We start from the raw sequence: 22,091 nt of genomic DNA, 5'->3' as shown, positions 1-22,091 counted from the left end.
TGAAAGCAAAGAGAGGGCATGGAAAATATTAGCAAGTAAAATCAAAGAAAACTTGAAGATGTTTTATAAATACATAAAGAGACAAAATATAACTAAGGAAAGAGTAGGGCCTATTAGATACCAAAAATGTAATATGTGCGTGGAGGCAAAAGACATGAGCATGATTATCAATGAACACTTTGCACCTGTCTTCACCAAGCAAGACACGCCAACATTGTAGTTAAGGAGGAGGAGTGTGAAGTACTGGAGGGGATAAATATAGTAAGAGAGGAAGCACCTTTAAAAGTAGATAAGTCGCCAGGCCCAAATGAAATGTATGTCAGAAGCAAGGAAGAAAAGAGTAGAAGCTCCAGCGATCATTTTCCAATCTTCTCTGGCTACAGGTATGGTGTTGGAGGACTGGCGGACTACTAACATTATACCATTATTTAGAAATGGAGAAAGGGACTGTCCAAGTAATTACAGGCCAATCAGCATAACCTCAGTGGTGGGAAAGTTAGAAAGGCATGGATTAATCAAGAACAGTCAGCTAGGATTTGTTAAGGGAAGGTCGTGTCTGATTAAACCTAGAAGGACAAGGGCAGCAAATGCATGGGAACACCACAACCTGCAAGTTCCCCTCCAAGCCTCCAACCATCCTGACTTGGAACTATATCGCTGTTCTTCCACTGTCACTGGGTCAAAATCTTGGAACTCCCTTCCTAATAGCAGTGTGGGTGTATCTACCTCACATGGACTGCAGCGGTTCAAGAAGGCAGCTCATCAGCACCTTCTCAAGGGCAATTAGAGATGAACAATAAATGCTGGCCTGGACAGCGATGCCCACATCTCATGAAATTAATTTTTAAAAATCAGGAGGGATGTGATCGCATGAGAGAGGATACAGAAGAAATTTCTGAGGATATTGCCCAGAAGGGAGAATTTTAGCTAGGAGGAAAGATTGGATAGGCTGGGGTTGTTTTCTTTGGAACAGAGGAGGCTGAAGGGAGATTTAATTAAGATGTATCAAATTCTGAGGGGCATAGATAGAGTGGATAGGAAGGACCTATTTCCCTTAGCAGAGAGATGAATAACCAGGGAACATAGAGTTAAAGTAATTGTCAGATGCATTAGAGAGGAACTGAGGAGAAACTTTTTCACTCAGAGGGTGGTGGCTGTCTTCAACTCACTGTCTGAAAGGATGGTAGAGATAGAAATCTTCATTGCATTAAAAAAATACTTGGATATACACTTAAAGTGCCATAACCTACAAGAATACTGACCATGAATGGAAAGTGGGATTAAGCAAGCTTCCTTGGCCAGCATAGACACGATGGGCCAAAAGGCCTCCTTCTGTGCTGTAAGTTTTCTATGTTCCTATAAAAAAAATTCTATGAGTAATGGATGGCATCCCTGTGGCAATCAAGGTGCCCTTCGATCAACCAGCAGTATTCATCAATTGAAAGGGATTCTCCATTAATGTCCAGCTGGTATGCATCCACCAAAAGATTATCATGAATGTTTGTGCAAGATATCCAGGAAACTGCCATGATGCCTTTATTCTGCACCAGCCAGGTTTCCCACAGCAGAGTTAACAGATGACTCATTGGGGACAAGGGATACCCTCTAACATTGTGTCTGATGGCACCCGTGCGGAGCCCCACCACTAAGCCCAACTGGTACATTAGAATTCACATAAACACAGGAGTGGTTATTGAGCAAGCCATCAGGATGCTTAAGGTGTGATCTACATACCTGGACAGATCTAGCGGCGCTCTTCATTATGCACCAGCAAGTGTCTCCAGCATAGAACAGCAGAGAGGACTGAAGCTGCAGGAAGAGAAAGTTGATGACTGCTCTGCATTGCCAGAGGAAAAGGAGGAAGAGGAGGAATAACAGGAGGAGCAGGAAGAGGAGGAGGAGTCTTATGTGACCAGGGTAACTGTAGCCACTCATTTCGTTGCCAGGTGTGCTCGAGATGAAATAATTCAGGCCGCTTCAGCTAATCTGAGGCAGTACAGCCAGCTAGGACACTAATGCTGAACACAGTGTGTGCCATCTTTCCCAACCCCTCCTCACAGTCAACAATCCATCCATCTCACTGATACCCATTGCTCACCTTCTACTCTTCTTATCGCATTTTCCTCAAGGCAACTTGGCAGGTAGGAGGCAGCAATGAGGAGAAAAGGACAATGGGGCTTTGAAATAAAGTTTGATTCCTAAACATTGAACATAAAAGTGACAATTTAATGCACTGTTAAACACCCAATTGATTACACTTGTGCAATTACAAATTTTTTCTCTTCTTTTTACTATACTTCTAGGTAGTGCAACCCCTGTGGCTACAGCAGAACTAGAATTTGTTCCCCTTCAATGACTGGTCAGATCTTTGTGACCAACGTCCTCTGGATTTTAGAGCCCATGAGCGTCCTGTCAAAGACTGCCTCAGCTGCATCTGTGCAATGGCAGACTTAGCCATCTGAACAGGAGGCAACATGTGGGGCTCTGACTGACAGGGGCTAGTGGGGAAGAAGGGGATTGCTTTGAGCACAGTCCACAACATCCATATCCCCCCTCTCCATCTGTGCTCTCATAGCCCACATATATTTTCCTGTTAGCAGAGAACTGGAGAGCACTTCCTGCACTTCAGCAGGGAACTGAACAGCCATGGTGATGCTTTCCTCCATCTTACTTTAGCTGACAGACTGAATGTGCAGGCCATTGGTCAAAGCCAGCATGCACTCAGTTGCCTCAGATGCGTATGAAGCTCCATGCACAATAATAACTGAAAAATCTCCTCTCTCCATGCAGGTAGCTATCAGGGCAAAAGCCTGAGACAACATGGCATTCATGGTGGAGGCAACAACTCCAATCATTTTCCAATCAGTATAGTGCCTTTGGAAAGTACCTCACACATTTTCTGTTGCTGCTTCAGAATAATCCTCTTCATTAATGACCCTGGAGTGTCAACATCTGCATCCGGCTGAGCAGAACCTGAAGAGTCCTTCACCCTCTGGGGACTCTCCACTGCTTTACCTGTTTCCAACACCTGCACCTGCTCACTTGTGATGTGTGCTTCACCATCTATCAACTCAACTACTTGTCCTGGAGGCCCCACCGAGGTGTGTACATCTGAGCAGGTGGAGGTTGCACATGAGTCATGTAATGGTGCTTTCTCAGAGTGTGCAACTTCCTTTGAGGACTCTTCATCCTCCTCTGTCACCAGCCCCTAAGGGATGCTTGCTGGACCTGTGGGAGATGAAAGACGTGAATTAGAACTGAAAAGGTGAGAAGTATTTCAGTCATCATTGTGGATTTTTCATCATTTCATCGCCTGCTGATGTGTACTTGGTGGTGTGATATCTAATTCTATCATCAGGTAGATGGGAGACCTCTGAGCAGGAGGGCCTCAAGGCCGGCATATGACTCTATGTGTGCCCATTGCCAACCCTCACCCGAGAGAAGGGTGAGCCGGTGACGTAGTAGTAACATCACTGGACTGGTAATCCAGAGACACAAGCTAATGCCTTGGAGACATGGTTTCAGAGAAGGGTTCCTGAATCATGGCATCCCGTGTTTCTCTGCCATCATGGTCACTGTGTCGCTAGATGAGTCTGAATTCTGAATGGCCTTGCTATGCCTCCTGCTGTTCCTCATCAAAGTCCTCATCCTCCAACAAGATGGCATGCTCTACTCCATGGATTTCCTCCAGGTCCACTCCTCTCTGAATGACCATGTTGTGCAAAGTGCAGCAGACCACAACAATGCAGGAAAGCCTTGAAAGGCCATACTGGATCACACCCTCAACCAGTCAAGGCACCAGACCACATCTTCAGTATTCTGATGACCTGCTTCATGGTAGCTCCTGTGCTGAGATGGCATCAGTTATATCTCTCCTTTGCCTCAGTTGTGGGATTTTGCTTAGGGGTCTGCAACCATCTCTTTCCTGGGTATCGTTGTCTGCCAGGAGCCATCCACAGAGGCTGTGGTGGGATGAAGAGCTGCAGTACCTGTGACTGCCTCAGGATTAAAGAATTATGACAGCTGCCAGAAAACCTTGTGCTCACTTGAAGGTACCACTTATGATGGCCGCACACCAGCTGCACATTTACTGAGTGGAAGCCCTTCTATCCGGCCTGAGATGACAGGCTTTGACGACAACATGCGTGCAGTCGATCACATCCTGCAGCTGAGGGAACTCAGCTGCCAACCCCTGAAAAGAGCCTGAAGCTAGAAATTTCAAAGTCACTGACAGCTTGACAACTACTGGCATAGGGTGTCACCCTGCACCTTGCGGTATAAGGTCATCTTATAAGAATGTGCAAACTCAGCCACCATCTGCCTCAGTAGGTACAGCTGCCAGTGGCACTACTACTCCAACATGCTTAGGAAGCTAATCCTCAGGCATTATAGTTGATTCTGTAGGTATCGACTTCTTGTCCCTCCTGCCCTTCCAATAGCACTTTTGCATCCTTGCGCGCCAGGTGACTGCCTTTGTTGCTAGACCCACTATTCCAGCTCACCTCTGAGTAGGTGGCCCTTATATTCAAATACAGCCTGTTCTCCAAGACCCACCCTCTCAATCAGCACTCCCAAACCCAGAGCTCTGCTTACTCCGTGGCAAGTAAGTGGCTGTACATGAGCTCCTGTATGTTGATTCCCTCTTTTATACAAAGGATTTAATGTTTGTTGCTTTAGTCAAGAGACTCACGCTGTGCCACCTCATCTGCTTAGAAGAGGTGCTGATACAGTGTGGGGCTCATGTGGCTCTGAGAAAATCGAAATGTTCTCTCAAACAACCTCTCAAGTAGCAGCTTAATCAACCTAATTGCTTTCCCATTGGTAGTGGGTGGGTGCCATCCTCCCCGAGAAGCCACATTCAGAAAAATTGAAGAGAGGCTGCTGCGTGAATTTGCCATCTCGCCCCCCACCCCCTCTAATCTGGCTCTGCCTTCTTGGCATAATCTAGGTGGGGGAACCTGAAGCTTTTTTATTTATTATTATAAATGCTGAAATTAACACCCAGTTGTTAAAATGTAAAAATTAAATTCTTTAGACTACTTGTACAACATCAAGTCAGAACTGACTCTTCAACCTTCATTCTGAAGTCTAAAATTCAGATTCCCTGTTGCAAATGTCACTCCCTGTTCACTAACTCAAGCTGAATAAAACCATGCAAGACCTTGGTATCCTGTTGGATTCTCAGTTGATCTTTGAACCTCACTGACTCTTTATCACTGGTACCATGACTTCCATTTCTATAATATTACCTGTCTTTGCCCCTACCTTAATCTCTCCGTCACTAGAACCTCTTTCCACGCTTTTGTCATTTCCAGACCCTATTAGTCAATGCTCTTATTACCGGCCCTGTTTCATCAATACTTCATAAACTCTAACATCCAAAGTACAGCTACCCATATCTTGGCCCATACTAAGCATGTTAACCCACCACTCCCATCCTTGCAGACTTATAATGGCCCCTGGACCGCCCCGTCCAACCAGCTCCTTCTCATCACAAATTGTTGATTCTATGGTTGGGCTTTCCCAGAATAGCATGGTGCTTCCCAAGAGCATGTCAGAAAATAAGGCACTGTAGGTCCACAATTTCCCAACTAGTACTCCCACTGAGTGCTATTCCATGTCAGAATGATCCAATCAGGGAGGCAGTCTTTGAATGCCAAAAACTGCACAGTGCTGTGGTCAGACTGCACCCAGAGCACTATGTTCAGTTACTGTCACCCAAAATATAAGGGTAGAATTCAGGGCATGGATGTAGTGCAGAGAAGAGCTACAAGACTGATACCAGTTATCAAAGATTTTACATATGGGGAAAGACTGGAGAAACTGGGCTTCTTTTGCTTTGAATAGAGATAATTGAGTTAATTATAGAAGTGCTCAATGGCACAGATGAAAAGTTAATCTAAAGCACTACTTCAGGTTTTAGTGGGATAGTAGAGAAAGGGGGAATAGGCTAAAACTTGGGAAGGGAAGCTATAGTGCAGCTGAAAGGAAGTAGTTAATGCCAAGAGAGAACAACACTTATAATGGTTTCCAAGCAGGATACTGGAGATAGAAATCTGATACTCGTTCAAGAGTCAGTTATATGTGGGGGGTGGGATCTATCTATTGTCTGATCTTATAAAATGGGTCATCATTTTAATTACTGACACAGAACTAAACATTTATTAGATGATCTAGGTATAATTTATTGACAGCTGCTGGTTAAATATTCAGATTCTTTTGGGAATGTGTTATTATGAACACTGGACTTTGGAGCATGATTATTTTTTAAAATCTATGATTTTTAATGTAGTGTAAAAATGGAGTCACAGGAGACATGTGACCTCACACCAACATTACCTAGAGACAAGACAGGGATCCTGGTTACCATGTGAACATAGGACCCAGATCAAAGAACTTATTGAAAGCAGAATGCGAGGCGGTAGCAACTGAAGAATGATGGATTACACCCTCTCAGGCTCTCAGATCGTAACCAGGGAGCCAGGAGCTCTGGAGGTGCAAACTTGAGTTGAAATTTTTAACACTTGGAAACAAAAGAAGGCCCAGGTGGTTCTGCTGGGCCAGACATGTGGAGTCTGCATATAGGAAAAGAAAAATGGCTATTGACTTTTGATTCTGGATAAATTCTACAGAATTTCAGAAGTCTGGAGGCTGTAAAGAAGACTGGAAGAAAAAGACCAGTAGGGGCAGCCTCGATAGAAAGAGAGAAAATACCTGCTCTCAGAGGACTGATACATGCAAGTCTCCTTAGACTTGAACCCAATATGAAAGCTGTGTTTGCGGAGGATAAAAAGATCAACAGAGTCACCAGAGATCGCCTTATTCATGGAAGTCAAGGTCAAAGTGCTTTGAAGAAGTGTGCAAAGAAGACATTGACTTTGAGAAGGACTGGGAGTTCTAACTCAAACTGGGGGGAGTCTGGGACTTTTAAATGCAAAGGTATCACTTCAATGAGGACTGTGTGACATATGTATGTGGTGTGGGATTTTCGAGTGTTTTGATAAGTAAAAGGGAAATACCTTTTTCTGTAATTTAGTGAATTAGCTACTTACTGTTTAGTTAAGGTTGATTTTTAGTTTAGCTTTTATAGTAAAAGTTTTAAAATGCGAAAGCTTGTCATGTACTTCTTTAAATTAGTCTGGGGAGTTCATAACTCATGGTTTTAACATTAACAGTCTCACTGAGGTTGTAACACTATCCATACCTCAAGCTTACAGAAGGGAATTTTTACCCCCCAAAACGAGTGGGTTAGGGTCAAGTGGTTTATAAAAGTGTTAAAAGTCTCAAACCCAAACCCAATCTGTCCTAAGTCTGGCCACTTCCAGCTTTAATGGAGAGGGACAGCGTTGCAGGGTGGGGGTGGGGGGAGAGACAGGGTTCTGCAGGCAATCAACATGCTATCAGGCAACAGGTTGCTCATTTAGCTATTTATCTTCATTGTAGATTTAACTCTGGCCAGCTGGGTTTCCCAGGAAATCTGGCAGCTAAAGGGTGGCAATGACTGCTACATAAAAGAGGTAAGTGCCTTTCCAGTACCACTTGTGGGCCAGGAGGAGCAGGTGTGCTTCCTTCTGGCCCCTCCAAGCTAAGCTACTTCCCGCTTCATGATCAGAACTCCCTGCGATCGGACCGTCCTACGATATCACTGCACTTCCCCTCAGGATCGGAACCCCCACCCTCGATCACTGATTCACCCACTCACAATAGGACCCCACCACAATCACTGAATAAACCCCCCAACTCTGCCTCCAATTTCTCTCTGAACCGCAGTGATCATCCCCAACCCTATGGTGGTGTAATGGTAATGCCAGTGGATGGGTAATTCAGATGCCCAGGCTAATGCCCTGGGGACATGGGTTCAAATCCCCATACGTCAGCTGTTGGAATTTAAATTCTATTAATGAATAAATTCAAATAATTAATGAAAGTATGGAATTGAAACCTTGTCTCAGTCATGGTGCAATGAAACTATCATTGATTGTCAGGAAAACCCATCTGATTCACAAATGCCCTTTAGGGAAGGAAATCTGTTGTCCTTACCTTGTTTGGCTTACATGTGACTCGAGACCCACAGCAACATGGTTGACTCTTAACTCCTCTCTGAAATGGTCCAGCAAGCCACTCAGTTGTCAAGAGCAATTAGGGAATGGGCAACAAATGCTGGCCTTGCCGTTGACACCTACATCCCGTGAAAGAATTAAAAAAACAAGCCACTCTGTATCCACCCTACTTCATGATCTTTACCCTAACATCATGAAATTACCTGCTCCTGGGCTGCGGCCTCTGCTACAATGTTCTCCACCTGACAGGAGGTCAAGCCTGTCAATCAGGCTGACTTCCAGGCAAGGATCATGTTTACAAAAAAGCTTGCCCGCAATCACAACATTTGGGGAAACGCAGCCTACCAGAATTCTCGACCAGAGCTCCTCCCCCATCCCCGAGTGGGAAATTCTGCACTTTTTAATATCGGGGCCATCATGTCACAGTTTATTATAGTTGTAATTTTTCTCTGTATATTGCAGTTAATTAAATTAAAAATTACAAACTTAGCAGCTACAAATTAGATAAAACAACACTAAAACTGATTTGTAATGTTTGTTCATGTTTTTCTTTTGATAAAGAGCGATGAGGAGATTGAAAGCAGGAAGTTCCTACCTGTTTTGATAATAACAAGGTGCCATTTGGAATGTTGTTGTAAATTAGCTCCACTCACTGTGCAGGTGTAATTCCCTGAATCAGAAATCTGCACGTTCTTTATCTGCAGACTGTAGGGTTCTTGGAGAGTCTGAAGTAATTCCAGTCTCTGGCTGTAATTGGATTTGTGTAACAGCTTGCGAGCATGGAAGTAAGTATAAACAGTTTCAGATTCATTGCTGATTTTTTTGATCCAGTTAACTTGAGTCAGATTTCCCAGTGAGACATTTTTACATTGAAGTTTTACTGTTTCTCCAACCAAAACTGTAACAGATTCTCGATCATCAGCATCTGCAAAGAAAACTGCAACCGAGAATGATTTCAATATTGGCCAAAAAATAGATTTACATTTCATAACAGAAACTGAGCAGAAGATATACAAATGTAAATTATGCTGTACAATTAAAATACAATCATTATTTCAAAATTTCATTGATATTGGAATCTTGTACAGCACAGGTAGCCAGATTTCTTCCCCCTCCAAACCACTGTTGAGTTAATAGTTTTGGAGGATCTTAACTCAGACTTTGGAACATATGATGATGCTCTTTGACTCCGGTGTACTTTGGCAATAGAAAAAAGACTGAAAGCCTTGTATCTATATAGTGTTTTTCATGAACTCAATACATCGCAAAACACTTTACAGTGAGGGAAGTATAGTTGCTGTTGTAGGAAATGCAACAAGAAGATGATGAGTTCTGCCTCAGCTGACACACAGCAATGTTAGCCATGATGTGTAAGGTTTTTGCATTGAGAGCTATTATCTGCTCAAGGATATAACATAGAAATAGGTCTTTGAGTAAGTCCGATAAGAGGTTGAGAAAAGGGGTGGATTTTGATTCATGGGGCACTGACACCAGTACTGGGGAAAGTGGAAGCTGTACCGTAGGGACGGTCTTCATCTGAACCTTGCTGTGACCAGTGTTCTGGCAAGTCGTATAACTAGGGCAGTAGAAAGGGTTTTAAAGTAAATAGTGGGGGTGGGAGGGTGGGGGTAGGATCACATGAGAAAAGATATGTTAGATTAGAGGGAAAGGACAAGGCAATACAACAAGGTAGCAATAAAGGTAATGATAATCAGAGCATGGCAGGAAGGGACAGAATGTACAAACTTAAAAGTGAGCCAGCAGATAAGGCAGAATTTGCAAAAACTAGTAAAAAGACAGGCTCTGTATCTAAATGCATGCAGCATTCATAACAAAATGGATGAATTGTCAGTACAAATAGAAATAAACATGTATGACTTAATAGCCATTACAGAGACATGGCTGCAGGGTGACCAAGGCTGGAACCTGAATATTCAAGAGTACTTGACATTTTGGAAGGACAGGAAGCTTAGAAAAGATGATGGGTAGCTCTGTTAATTAAGGATGACATTAGTACTATAGTGAGAGATGACTTTAGTTCTAAAGATCAAGACGTAGAACCAGTTTGTATAGAGACCCAAGGAATAACAAAGATAAGAAGTCACTTGTGGGAGTTGTTTATAGGCCCCCCTAACAGTAGCTACACTGTAGGACAGAGTAGATAGGAAGAAATAATGGGGCTTGTAAGAAAGGTACTGCAATAATCATAGGTGCTTTTAATCTACATATAGATTGAATGAATCAAATTGGCAAAGGTAGTCTTTGAAGATGAGTTTGTAGAGTGTAGTCGGGACACTTTCTTAAAGCAGCACATTCTAGCGCCAACCAGAGAGCAGGCAATTCTAGATCTCTTTATGTACAATGAGACAGGATTAATTAATGACCTCATAGTAAAGGAGCCTGTCGGTAGCAGTGAACATAACATGATTGAACTTCACATTCAGTTTGAGGGTTATAAATGTGGGCCTAAGACTAGTGTTTTAAACAACTGAAGTACTGCAAACAGTTTTGCTCTCCTTACTTAAGAAAGGATATAATTGCATTCGAAACAGCTCAGAGAAGGTTCACTAGACTGATTCCTGGGATGAAGGGGTTATCTTATGAGGAAAGGTTGAGCAGGTTTGGCCTGTATCCATTGGAGTTTAGAAGAATGAGAGGTGATCTCATTTAAACAAATAAGATCCTGAGGGGACTTGACAGGGTGGATGCTGAGAGGATGGGAGAGGCTAGAACTAGGGGACACAGTTTAAAAATTAAGGGTCTCCCATTTAATATGGAGATGAGGAGAATATTTTTCTCTCAGAGGTTTGTTAATCTGTAGAATTCGCTTCCCCAGAGAGCAGTGGAAGGCTGAGGTGGATAGATTATTAATTGACAAGGGAGTCAAAGTTCACAGCAGGTAGAGAGGAAAGTAGAGTTGAAGCCACAATCAGATCAGCCATGATCTTATCAAATGGCGGAGCAGGCTCGAGGGGCCAAATGGCCTACTCCTGCTCCTAAACGTATGCTCGTATGTTCGCAAGGAGTCATAACCTCCACATCTATACAAGCTGTCTGGATGAAGGTACAGGATGTCCTTACAAGAGATGAGCAGAGAACATTTCATGGGACTGGAACCAAGTTGGAAGGGATCTTCAGCATCTGTTCCCTGGTAATTGGACAATCAAATGAGTAAAGGTAATTCAATGAATGATTGTCCTGAGATATCCATCGGTCCTTAAAATAAGATATAAAAATAGGCAGTTGAGAAGGGAGAGCGGGAAGACGAGGGGATGCTTTCTGAGGTCCATGCTAGCTTTGGCTTAGCACCTTGATCAACTCAACCACAAGGTGGATTCATGCTAGCTTCAGCTTAACACCTCAGTCAGCTCGAGAGACGAAGGAAGAAGGAGAGATCATCACCGCAAGCTATAAAGATCTGCTCTGCTCCATCATCCATCCGTCCAATCTGGAATCAGTAAACTGTCCTCACTTGTTATGGGTAATAAGTCTACTGAATTTGAACTTTTGCTCCTCAATAAACTGCAATTAAAATTGATAGTTTAAACAAGATATGAACTAGATTGCAAAAGAGGGAATAGGGTGTTTTTTTTAGATTATAGATGGGCAGCTGAGATCTCTTGCTTGCAATTCCTATGCCATGTGGGAACTTCAGAACACTTCACGTGTCTTGGGGACCATGCGAATAGGAAGTGTCTCCAGCTGCTTGAGCTCGAACTCAGGATTTCCGAGCTTGAGGGGCAGTTGGAATCACTGTAGTGCATCAGGGAGATTGAAAGTTTCCTGGAATATACATTCACAGAATAATACCGTGCAGAAGAGGCCCTTCGGCCCATCGAGTCTGCACCGATGCATTAAAGACACCTGACCTGTCTACCTAATCCCATTTGCCAGCACTTGGCCCATAGCCTTGAATGTTATGACGTGCCAAGTGCTCATCCAGGTACTTTTTAAAGGATGTGAGGCAACCTGCCTCTACCACCCTCCCAGACTGTCACCACCCTCTGGGTAAAAAGTTCTTCCTCAAATCCCCCTTAAACCTCCTGCCCCTCACCTTAAACTTGTGTCCCCTCGTAACTGACCCTTCAGCTATGGGGAACAGCTGCTCCATATGCACCCTGTCCATGCCCCTCATAATCTTGTACACCTCAATCAGGTCACCCCTCAGTCTTCTCTGCTCCAGCGAAAACAACCAAAGCCTATCCAACCTCTCTTCATAGCTTAAATGTTCCACCCAGGCACCATCCTGGTGAATCACCTCTGCGCCACTTCCAGTGCAATTACATCCTTCCTATAATGTGGCGACCAGAATTGCACACAGTACTCCAGCTGTGGCCTTACCAAAGTTCTATACAACTCCAACATGACGTCCCTGCTTTTGTAACCTATGCCTCGATTGATAAAGGCAAGTGTCCCATATGCCTTTTTCACCACCCTATTAACCTGCCCTTCTGCCTTCAGGGATCTATGGACAAACACGCCAAGGTCCCTTTGGTCCTCGAAACTTCCCAGTGTCAGGCCATTCATTGAGTACTTCCGTGTTACATTCATCCTTCCAAAGTGTATCACCTCACACGTTTCAGGGTTAAATTCCATCTGCCACTTTTTGCCCACTTGACCATCCCGTCTATATCTTCCTGTAACCCAAGACACTCAACCTCACTGTTAACCACTCGGCCAATCTTTGTGTCATCCGCGAACTTACTGATCCTACCCCCCACATAGTCATCTATGTTGTTTATATAAATGACAAACAATAGGGGACCCAGCACAGATCCCTGTGGTACGCCACTGGACACTGGCTTCCAGTCACTAAAACAGCCGTCTGTCATCACTTTCTGTCTCCTACAGCTAAGCCAATTTTGAATCCACCTTACCAAGTTACCCTGTATCTCATGTGCATTTGCTTTCTTGATAAGTCTCCCATGTGGGACCTTGTCAAAGGCTTTGCTGAAATCTATGCAAACTACATCAACTGCACTACCCTCATCTACACACCTGGTCACATGCTCAAAAAATTCAATCAAATCTGTCAGGCATGACCTCCCTCTGACAAAGCCATGCTGACTATTCCTAATCAAATTTTGCCTCTCCAAGTGGAGATAGATTCTCTCCTTCAGAATTTTCTCCAATAGTTTCCCTACCACTGACGTGAGACTCACAGGTCTATAGAGACTCTAGAATTTTCCGCACTACCGACGTCAGGCTGACTGGTCTATAATTCCCTGCTTTCTCTCTACCTCCCTTTTTAAATAGTGGGGTTACATTAGCTTCCCTCCAATCTGTAGGAACTGTTCCAGAGTCTATGGAATCTTGGAAGATGACCAGCAATGCATCCACTATTTCTAGGGCCACTTCCTTAAATACTCTGGGATGCAGAGCATCAGGCCCTGGGATTTATTGGCCTTCAATCCCATCAATTTCCCCAACACCACTTCACTACTAATACTGATTCCCTTCAGTTCTTCTCTCTCACTAAATCCTGTGTTCCCCAACATTTCTGGTATGATATTTGTGTCCTCCTTTGTGAAGACAGAACCAAAGTATGCATTTAGTTGGTCAGCCATTTCTTTGTTCCCAATAATAAATTCCCCTGTTTTTGACTGTAAGGAACCTACATTTGTCTTCACCAATCTTTTTCTCTTCACATACCTATAGAAACTTTTACAGTCAGTTTTTATGTTCCCTGCAAGCTTGCTCTCGTACTCTATTTTCCCCTTCTTAATCAATCCCTTGGTCCTCCTTTGCTGAATTCTAAACTGCTCCCAATCCTCAGGTCTGTTATTTTGTCTGGCGAATTTATATGCTTCTTCCTTGGATCTAATGCTATCTCTAATTTCCCTTGTAAACCATGGTTTGGCTACCTTTCCTGTTTACTTTTGTGCCAGACAGGAATAAACAATTGTTGCAGTCTCTCTTTGAATGTTTGCCATTGCCTTTCCACCGTCGTCCCCTTAAGTAACGTTTCTCAATGCATCATAGGTATGGGTGGCGCTAAGAAACACCAAGGGGCAGAAAACGTTGGTGGGGGTTGTATATAGACCCCCAAACAGCAGTGGTGATGTAGAGGATGGCGGTAAACAGGAAATTAGAGACACATGCAAAAGGGTACAACTGTAATTATGAGTGATTTTAATCTACATATAGATTGGGCAAACCAAACTAGCAATAATACTGTAGAGGAGGAATGCCTGGAGTGCATACTTGATAGTTTTTTGGACCAGAGCATTGAGGAACCAAATAGAGAACAGACCATCCTAGACTGGGTATTATGTAATGAGAAAGGATTAGTTAACAATCTTGTTGTGCGGGGTCCCTTGGGGAAGAGCGACCATAACATGATAGAATTCTTCCTTAAGATGGAGAGTGAGAGAGATGATTCCAAGACTAGGGTCCTGAATCTAAATAAAGGAAACTATGAAGGCATAAGACACAAGTTGGCTGTGACACATTGGGGAACGTTACTTGAAGGGTTGACAGTGGATAGGCAATGGCTAGCATTTAAAGAGCGTATGGATGAATTACAACAATTGTGCATTCCTGCCATGTGCAAAAATAAAACAGGAAGGTGGCTTACAAAAGAAATTGGGGATAGTATTAGATCCAAGGAGGAAAAATATAAAACGGCCAGAACAAGCAGCAAACCTGAGGATTGGGAGCAGTTTAGAATTTAGCAAAGGAGGACAAAAGGATTCATTAAGAAGCAGAAAATAGAGTATGAGAGTAAGCTTGCAGAGAACATAAAAACTGACTATAAAAGCTTCTATAGATATGGGAAGAAAAAAAGATTAGTGAAGACAAATGTAGGTCCCTTACAGTCAGAAACGGAGGAATTTATAATGGGAAACAAAGAAATGGCAGACTAATCTAATACATACTTTGGTTCTGTTTTCACAAAGGAGGACACAAGTTACCTCCCAGAATGATGGGGAACATAGGGTCTAGTGAGAAGGAGGAACTGTATGAAATCAGTATTAGTAAGGAAATGGTGTTCAGCAAATTGATGGGATTGAAGGCCGATAAATCCCCAGGGTCTGATAATCTGCATCCCAGAGTACTTATGGAAGTGGCCCTAGAAATAGTGGATGTATTGCTGGTCATTTTTCAAAATTCCATAGACTCTGGAACAGTTCCAATGGATTCGAGGGTAGCTAATGTAATCCCACTATTTGAAAAAGGAGGTAAAGAGAAAACAGGGAATTATAGACTGCTTTGCCTGACATCAGTTGTGGGGAAAATGCTAGAGTCCATTATAAAAGATGTAATAGCAGAGCACTTGGAAAACAATGACAGGATCGGACAAAGTCAACATGGATTTTATGAAAGGGAAATCATGCTTGACTAATCTACTGGAATTTTTTGTGGATGTATCTAGTCGAATAGATAAGAGAGAACCAGTGGATGTGGTGTATTTGGACTTTCAGAAGGCTTTTGATAAGGCCCCACATAAGAGATAAGCGTGCAAAATTAAAGCACATGGGATTGGAGGTAAGGTACTGACATGGATAGAGAACTAGCTGACAGACAGGAAACAAAGAGTAGGAATAAACAGGTCTTTTTCCAAGTGGCAGGCAGTGACTAGTGGGGTAAGCAGGAATCAGTGCTAGGACCCCAGCTATTCACAATATATATTAATGATATAGATGAGGGAATTAATTGTAACATATTCAGGTTTGCAGATGACACAAAGCTGGGTGGGAGTATGAGATGCGAGGAGGGTGCAGAGAAGCTCCAATGTGATTTGGATAGGTTAGGTGAATGGGCAAATACATGGAAGATGCAGTCTAAAGTGGATAAATGCGAGGTTATCCACTTTGGTGGCAAAAACAGGAAGGAAGATTATTGTCTGAAAGGCGATAGGTTGGGAAAGGGGGATGTGCAGCGAGACCTGGGTGTCCTTGTGCACCAGTGGCTGAAAGTATGCATGCAGGGCAGCAGGCAGTTAAGAAGGCATATGGTATGTTGTCCTTCATAGTAAGAGGATTTGAGTACAGGAGCAGGGATGTCTTGCTGCAATTATACAAGGCTTTGGTGAGACCACATCTGGAGTATTGTGTGCAGTTTTGGTCTCCTTCTCTGAGGAAGGGTGTTCTTGCTCTCGAGAGAGTGCAGCGAAGGTTCGCCAGACTGATTCCTGGGATGGCAGGACTGACGTATGAAGAGAGATTGAGTCGATTAGGCTTGTATTTGCTAGAGTTTAGAAGAATGAGAGGGGATCGCACAGAAACCTACAAAATTCTAACAGGACTGGACAGACTAGATGCAGGAAGGATGTTCCCGATGGCAGGGGAGTCCAGGACCAGGGCTCACCGTCTAAGGATAAGGGGTTAGCCATTTAGGACTGAGATGAGGAGAGATTTCTTCACCCAGAGAGAGGTGAACCTGTGGAATTCTCTACCACAGAAAGCAGTTGAGGCCAAATCATTAAATATATTCAAGAAAGAGTTAGATATAGTTCTTAGGGCTAATGGGATCAAGGGATATGGGGAGAAGGCAGGAACAGGGTACTGAGTTTGGATGATCAGCCATGATCGTATTGAATGGCGGAGCAGGCTCGAAGGGCCGAATGGCCTACTCTTGCTCCTATTTTTCTATATTTCTGTGTTCAATGTTTCTGAAATGCAGATTTCAGTTGCAATTTTTAACACTTGGAAACAAAGGAAGGCCAGGTGGTTTTACTGTGTTTAGACTCATGTACCGGGATTTTATGAGTCCCACATTTCTGACCCTGTAACCGGAGGTTGGCTTACACTTTTGCCCATTTTGCATGCAATTATTCAAGCAAATTAACGGTGCAGTGACAGGTGTGGGAGACACTGGTGATCATGCTGTGAGGGCATACTTTCATCTGTGGAACCCACCATCATTCTGTGAAGCACCATGAACACTATAAATCATTCTGTGTTCCAAGCCTCAAGGATCAGCAACCTTACTGGTATTTAAGTGTCTGTGGATTTACCACAAATAAATCATTTACTTAGTTTTCAACGTTTTTCCTTCATTAATTTTTCAACCCCAGCACCAACTTCCCCTCATATATTCTTTCATTGGACCAAAGCAAGAGCTATAAATATGTCAGCCAGCAGTCAGCATCCTGCCTCATGGTTCAGTGATGCCTCCCTGCTGATTCTCCTCCAGGCCGTCAGGTCCTTTTCTCTGCAGATGGACTCAGAAGACCCTCCTGCCTGACCCAGGTGGCCTGGATGGAGGTGGCGGCGAAGATGTCGAACCATGGGGTTATGCAATGAACCTGGGTTCAGTGTCAGAAGCATATCAATGACTTGCTCAGATTGGCGAGGAAAAGTGCCGTTACATTGTTTTTCTCGCTGGCTCCGTGTGTTTAAGGCAGAGGGCAGACAAGGCATACGGTGGAATACGTGAGGATCCGTACTGTCATACATCAAATGATTGCGCAGAAAGTTGACATCTTGCATGTTTTATGTGCTTGATGTGCCATGTGAAAGTCACTCCAGAGTGATTGATGTCAATGCATGTAAACAATGGGTGGGATGCATCTTTTGACATGTCATTAAATCTGCACTGTCCCCTGCAGGATAAATGTACCCACAACAAGTGAGAGTGGGCAAAGACAGATGGAGGTGACCAAGACATCAGAGTCCTGACACCAGCTGAGGAAGAGGCTGCAGAAATTGTGAGAGAGGAGGGAGGCAGAGCCGTTTCAGATGGCAATGCAGGATCCTCAAGACATATGGATGAAGTGTCATCTTCAGTCTTGCAAACATATGTGGGCACTCAAGAGAAGTTCATGTTCTGATGATGCGTAATGTGCCTCTGTTCGTGTTTCCACCGCCCTCGAGGGATGGAACGCAGCGAGACCCAAGACCTGGGGAGGATGCTGCCAATGTCCCACAGGGTACATCGTCGCCTGCCTCTTCTTCCACCTCTGCCAGCGCAGATACTTCCACACAGTCCGCGAGGGTTTTAAGATTGAATCTGGATCACAATATGGTGTGCACAACACAGACATATCCCAGCAGCTGAGGGAGCATGTGCCAGCCGGGTACCCTGACAATCGGAGGACTACTGGGGACCAAGCCCCTGCTCAGCCCCACACGCATGATGATCCTCTGTTTGTTTTTACGAGAAGTCTGCTGGAAGTAGCAAACCCATGTGGAGAATATGTCAGAGTTTCCTGAGGTCATGTGTAGCTTTTCACGTGGCATCCAGGAATCCATGCAAGCCATGACATCTGCCATATCCCAGGCATATGAGCATATGGCTTCCTCCGTTGAGAGTTTTGTGAGCTCCGTGGTGAGTCTGCTTGAGCACTCGAGCCATATACACTCTGACCTGCACTCTGTCACTGTAGCCATGGGCTCCCTTTGGGTTCTCCTTCCCCTCAGGGAAACAGGCAGGTACCATCATGCACACAGATGGAGGACAAGCCCATGCCAGTTGCCCCAGGGCCTTCTTCTCAGGACATCCCCAGGGTAAGTGGTGTCTCATCCTCTCCCCCGTCATTGACCTCCTTACCTCCAGCAGGCGAGCACATGGGGGATACTCAATCATCATTACTGCAGTCCCCCAGTAGGACGTCCTCCAGAGGACGCTCACCATGGTATCCACAGCAACGGGACAGCGCACTGAGCAGACTGCCTCCACCTCAGCTGCTAATGTCGGGGTTGCACCCAGGCGTCGTGGCAGGAAATGGAAAAGAAAACCTTGAGCACGAAGGTGCACAGGTGTTGTAAATATTGAATGTAGATTAATGACATTTCAATACAGACTTATTTGCTTTAATATTTGATGCACTCTCATAAATCATTCACTTTGTTTCAGTTGAAAAGCAAAATAATTACTGGAGGCCTATGGCAGGAAAGCATTGATGCTTGCAAAGTATTTCTGAAAATGTCCAGTGTCCTGTTATCAATGACATTTGAGCTTTCAGTCTTCCATGATGGCTGTTTGTTGTTTGAAGATTTTGTAATCTTTTCCTTAACAACATGCCTTACAATTGAAGTTCTGTGGTCACCCCACTTGCACTCTTGTTGTTGCGGTTCCATTGTAACTCAGAAACGATTTGATCTGCCGGTAACATCAAAGTGCTGCAACATCCTCTGTGTGAGGAGTAATGGCGATGCATGACACTATTTCCATGGAGATGCAGGTCGCTTTCAATGAAATTCATAGCAGACAGGCCGTTGGGCAAATCTCCACGGCGGTTCACGTACTATTGTCAGAGAGCCCTTCTTTTAGCTTACAGCAATGAATAATATCTTGTATGTTAACATATTTTGAGATTTTTTTTCCTCCTCCCAACGTTCCTTTATTTAGTGCCTCAATGTTGGCTAAAACATCCAAATTTGAGGTTCTCCCTGATGTCCCTTATGGTCACATAGTCATCCTCATTTGAGAAAGCGGTTCCTCTGCATGCAAAATATGACCATGTCTAATTGCCAAGATGTGCAATGCACAGCAGATAACGGTTATTCATAAGATTCTCTGTGGCACGTACTCATGATCCACTCCAGACTGGTCAAGGCAGCGGAAGCGCATTGTCAACATGCCAATGCTGTGTTGGATGATGGCTCTGGTGAATGTGTCAGCAGCATTGCATTGCTTTTCAGCTGTGCTTTGGGAATACTGCATTGGTATTATCAACCATGTCCAAAGTGGGGTAACCCTTGTCACCCAGGATCCAGCAGTTTACTTTGTCTGGTTCGTCATAAATTCCTGGCAGCTATGAGTTCTGAAAAATGTATGAGTTGTGACAGCTTCCTGGGAAATGAGCACAAACGTGCATGATTCTTCTCATGTGGTTGCTAACCAGTTGTTCATTCAAAGAATAGAAGGCTTAGCGATTCACAAATACAACAGGCTGGTCCCAGGGAGCTCTAATGGCCACATGAGTACAGTCGATCACCTCTTGCACTCTAGGGAAGCCAGTGATGGTGCTGAAGGCTTCAGACCTTGCTGCCTGCCTGTCTTTGTGTATAGGTACATAGATGAAATCATTATCATGACGAAATTTAGGCATTGGTTACCTCTTTAATGCGCTTATGGATCGCAGACTGTGATATGCCACATATGTCACCTGTTTTTCCCTGGAAGGCACCGCTAGCAAAAAAAATCCAGAAGTACGGGTTTCCAGATGTCCTGTTATAATTAACAGCAAGATACCTTTTCAATTTTTTCACCATGTTTCCTGGCCAACAGCCAACCTGATTGACAGGCTGCTTGCCTATCAGACGGGAAAACCTGTGGCTTAAGGCCACAACTGACAAGCAGAGATGAAGCAGGGAGTGAGGGATAATGGGGAGGGGGTTGTAGAGGTTAGGTAAGAGATCGTGGCTTGCAGGGCCTTGGGGTTGATAGGGAGAGATCCACGTCGAAGGGGAAAGATCGTGGTTGAGGGAGAGCTAGTAGTTGAAGGAACAGATTGTAACTGTGGGGAGAGCATGGAGGTGGGGAGAAATTCGGGCTGGGGAGCTGGAGATTTCTGTGGGGTGGGAGAGATCAGGGGGGTTCAGATATCATGGAGGGTCACCTTGAGATTGGGAAGTCAGAGATTGCAGAGGGGTGGTGAAGAGATTGGGGGAACTGGAGAACACAGGGGACCAGGGTAAGGGGGGTTCGTAGATGGTGGAGTTAGGGTGTGCTAGCTGTTGATGGAGAGGGAGTCAGATAAATTGGTTGTGCCTATGAATAAATTCTCTTGCCTCTCTTAGCCACAAGCAGTTGTCAGGCAAACCCCCTACCTGCCAAGAATGAGGCAAATTTGTTTCGCCACATGAACATTGATTTTAAACTGCTGATGGTGAAGAAAGAACCTGCTTAAAAAACAATTGGAAACTTTAGCTGGAGAGAGACATGAGCATATCCACAGACAGTACTTCAAAGAACAAAGGGGCTATTCCCTGCTCCAATTTAATCTACAATGGGCTTTTGATGACCATATGTTGAAGGTGGAAAGGCAAGCATTCCAGGTTAACTACTAAGATGGCCAAATACACAAACATTTGTGGTCAAGCCAGTTTGGTCACATGACTGTTTGACTGTTGGAGTTTTTTGAATTTGAGCTTCCACCAAGGTATTTGAAATGAGAAGGCTGTTAGCTGAGACTGAGAACACCTCTCTCCTGTCTGCTCTCATCCAGCTCTCACCAGCTTCAGAAGCCATTGAAGACATATGAACACCAAGAGAGAAAAGTGTCTTACAGTGAACAAGGTTTAAGAAGAATACTGGGCCCCAACAAAAAGTAAGAGCTGTCTACAATCAAGGACTCTACGGCGAACTGGAACCAGAGAAACAGTAACAAGAAACTCCCTTTAGAGACTGCCTCAAACCTCTCCATTTTATTTTTCTTTTGCTCTTTTCTGTCCCGAATAGCATGTGTGTATCACATATTTTAGTTATTTATTTTTTATTTAGAGATACAGCACTGAAACAGGCCCTTTGGCCCACCAAGTCTGTGCCAACCAACAACTGCCCATTTATACTTCTTCTTTGGCCTCCTTGTCTTGAAAGACAATGGGTAAGCACCTGCAGGTGGTCAGTGGTTTGTGAAGCAGCGCCTGAAGTGGCTATAAAGGCCAATTCTAGAGTGACAGACTCTTCCACAGGTGCTGCAGATAAAATTGGTTGTCAGGGCTGTTACACAGTTGACTCTCTCCTTGCGCTTCTGTCTTTTTTCCTGCCAACTGCTAAGTCTCTTCCACTCGCCACGCTTTAGCCCTGCCTTTATGGTTGCCCACCAGCTCTGGCGATCGCTGGCAACTGACTCTCACGACTTGTGATCAATGTCACAGGACTTCATGTCGCGTTTGCAGACGTCTTTAAAGCGGAGACATGGGCGGCCGGTGGGTCTGGTACCAGTGATGAGCTCGCTGTACAATGTGTCCTTGGGAATCCTGCCATCTTCCATGCGGCTCACATGGCCAAGCCATCTCAGGCGCCGCTAGTTTAGTAGGGTGTATATGCTGGGGATGTTGGCCGCCTCGAGGACTTCTGTGTTGGAGATACGGTCCTGCCACCTGATGCCAAGGATTCTCCGGAGGCAGCGAAGATGGA

The 22,091-nt window shown here is 44.3% G+C and overlaps 1 protein-coding gene across 1 annotated transcript in view; it reads right to left on the bottom strand.

The window, feature by feature from the left end:
• Positions 1-22,091, bottom strand: part of LOC137371599 (uncharacterized) — a 74,132-nt gene that overhangs the window by 39,155 nt on the left and 12,886 nt on the right. Inside the window, exon 3 of the mRNA XM_068034433.1 lies at positions 8,656-8,997. Coding sequence (XP_067890534.1) covers positions 8,656-8,997 — 342 coding nt within the window. The remainder of the gene's footprint in view (positions 1-8,655; positions 8,998-22,091) is intronic.

Source organism: Heterodontus francisci, chromosome 6 (genome assembly GCF_036365525.1).
Source record: "Heterodontus francisci isolate sHetFra1 chromosome 6, sHetFra1.hap1, whole genome shotgun sequence".
Classification (NCBI taxonomy): domain Eukaryota; kingdom Metazoa; phylum Chordata; class Chondrichthyes; order Heterodontiformes; family Heterodontidae; genus Heterodontus; species Heterodontus francisci.
Note: the sequence above shows the minus strand (reverse complement) of the source record. Positions and strands in the feature narration are given on the sequence as shown.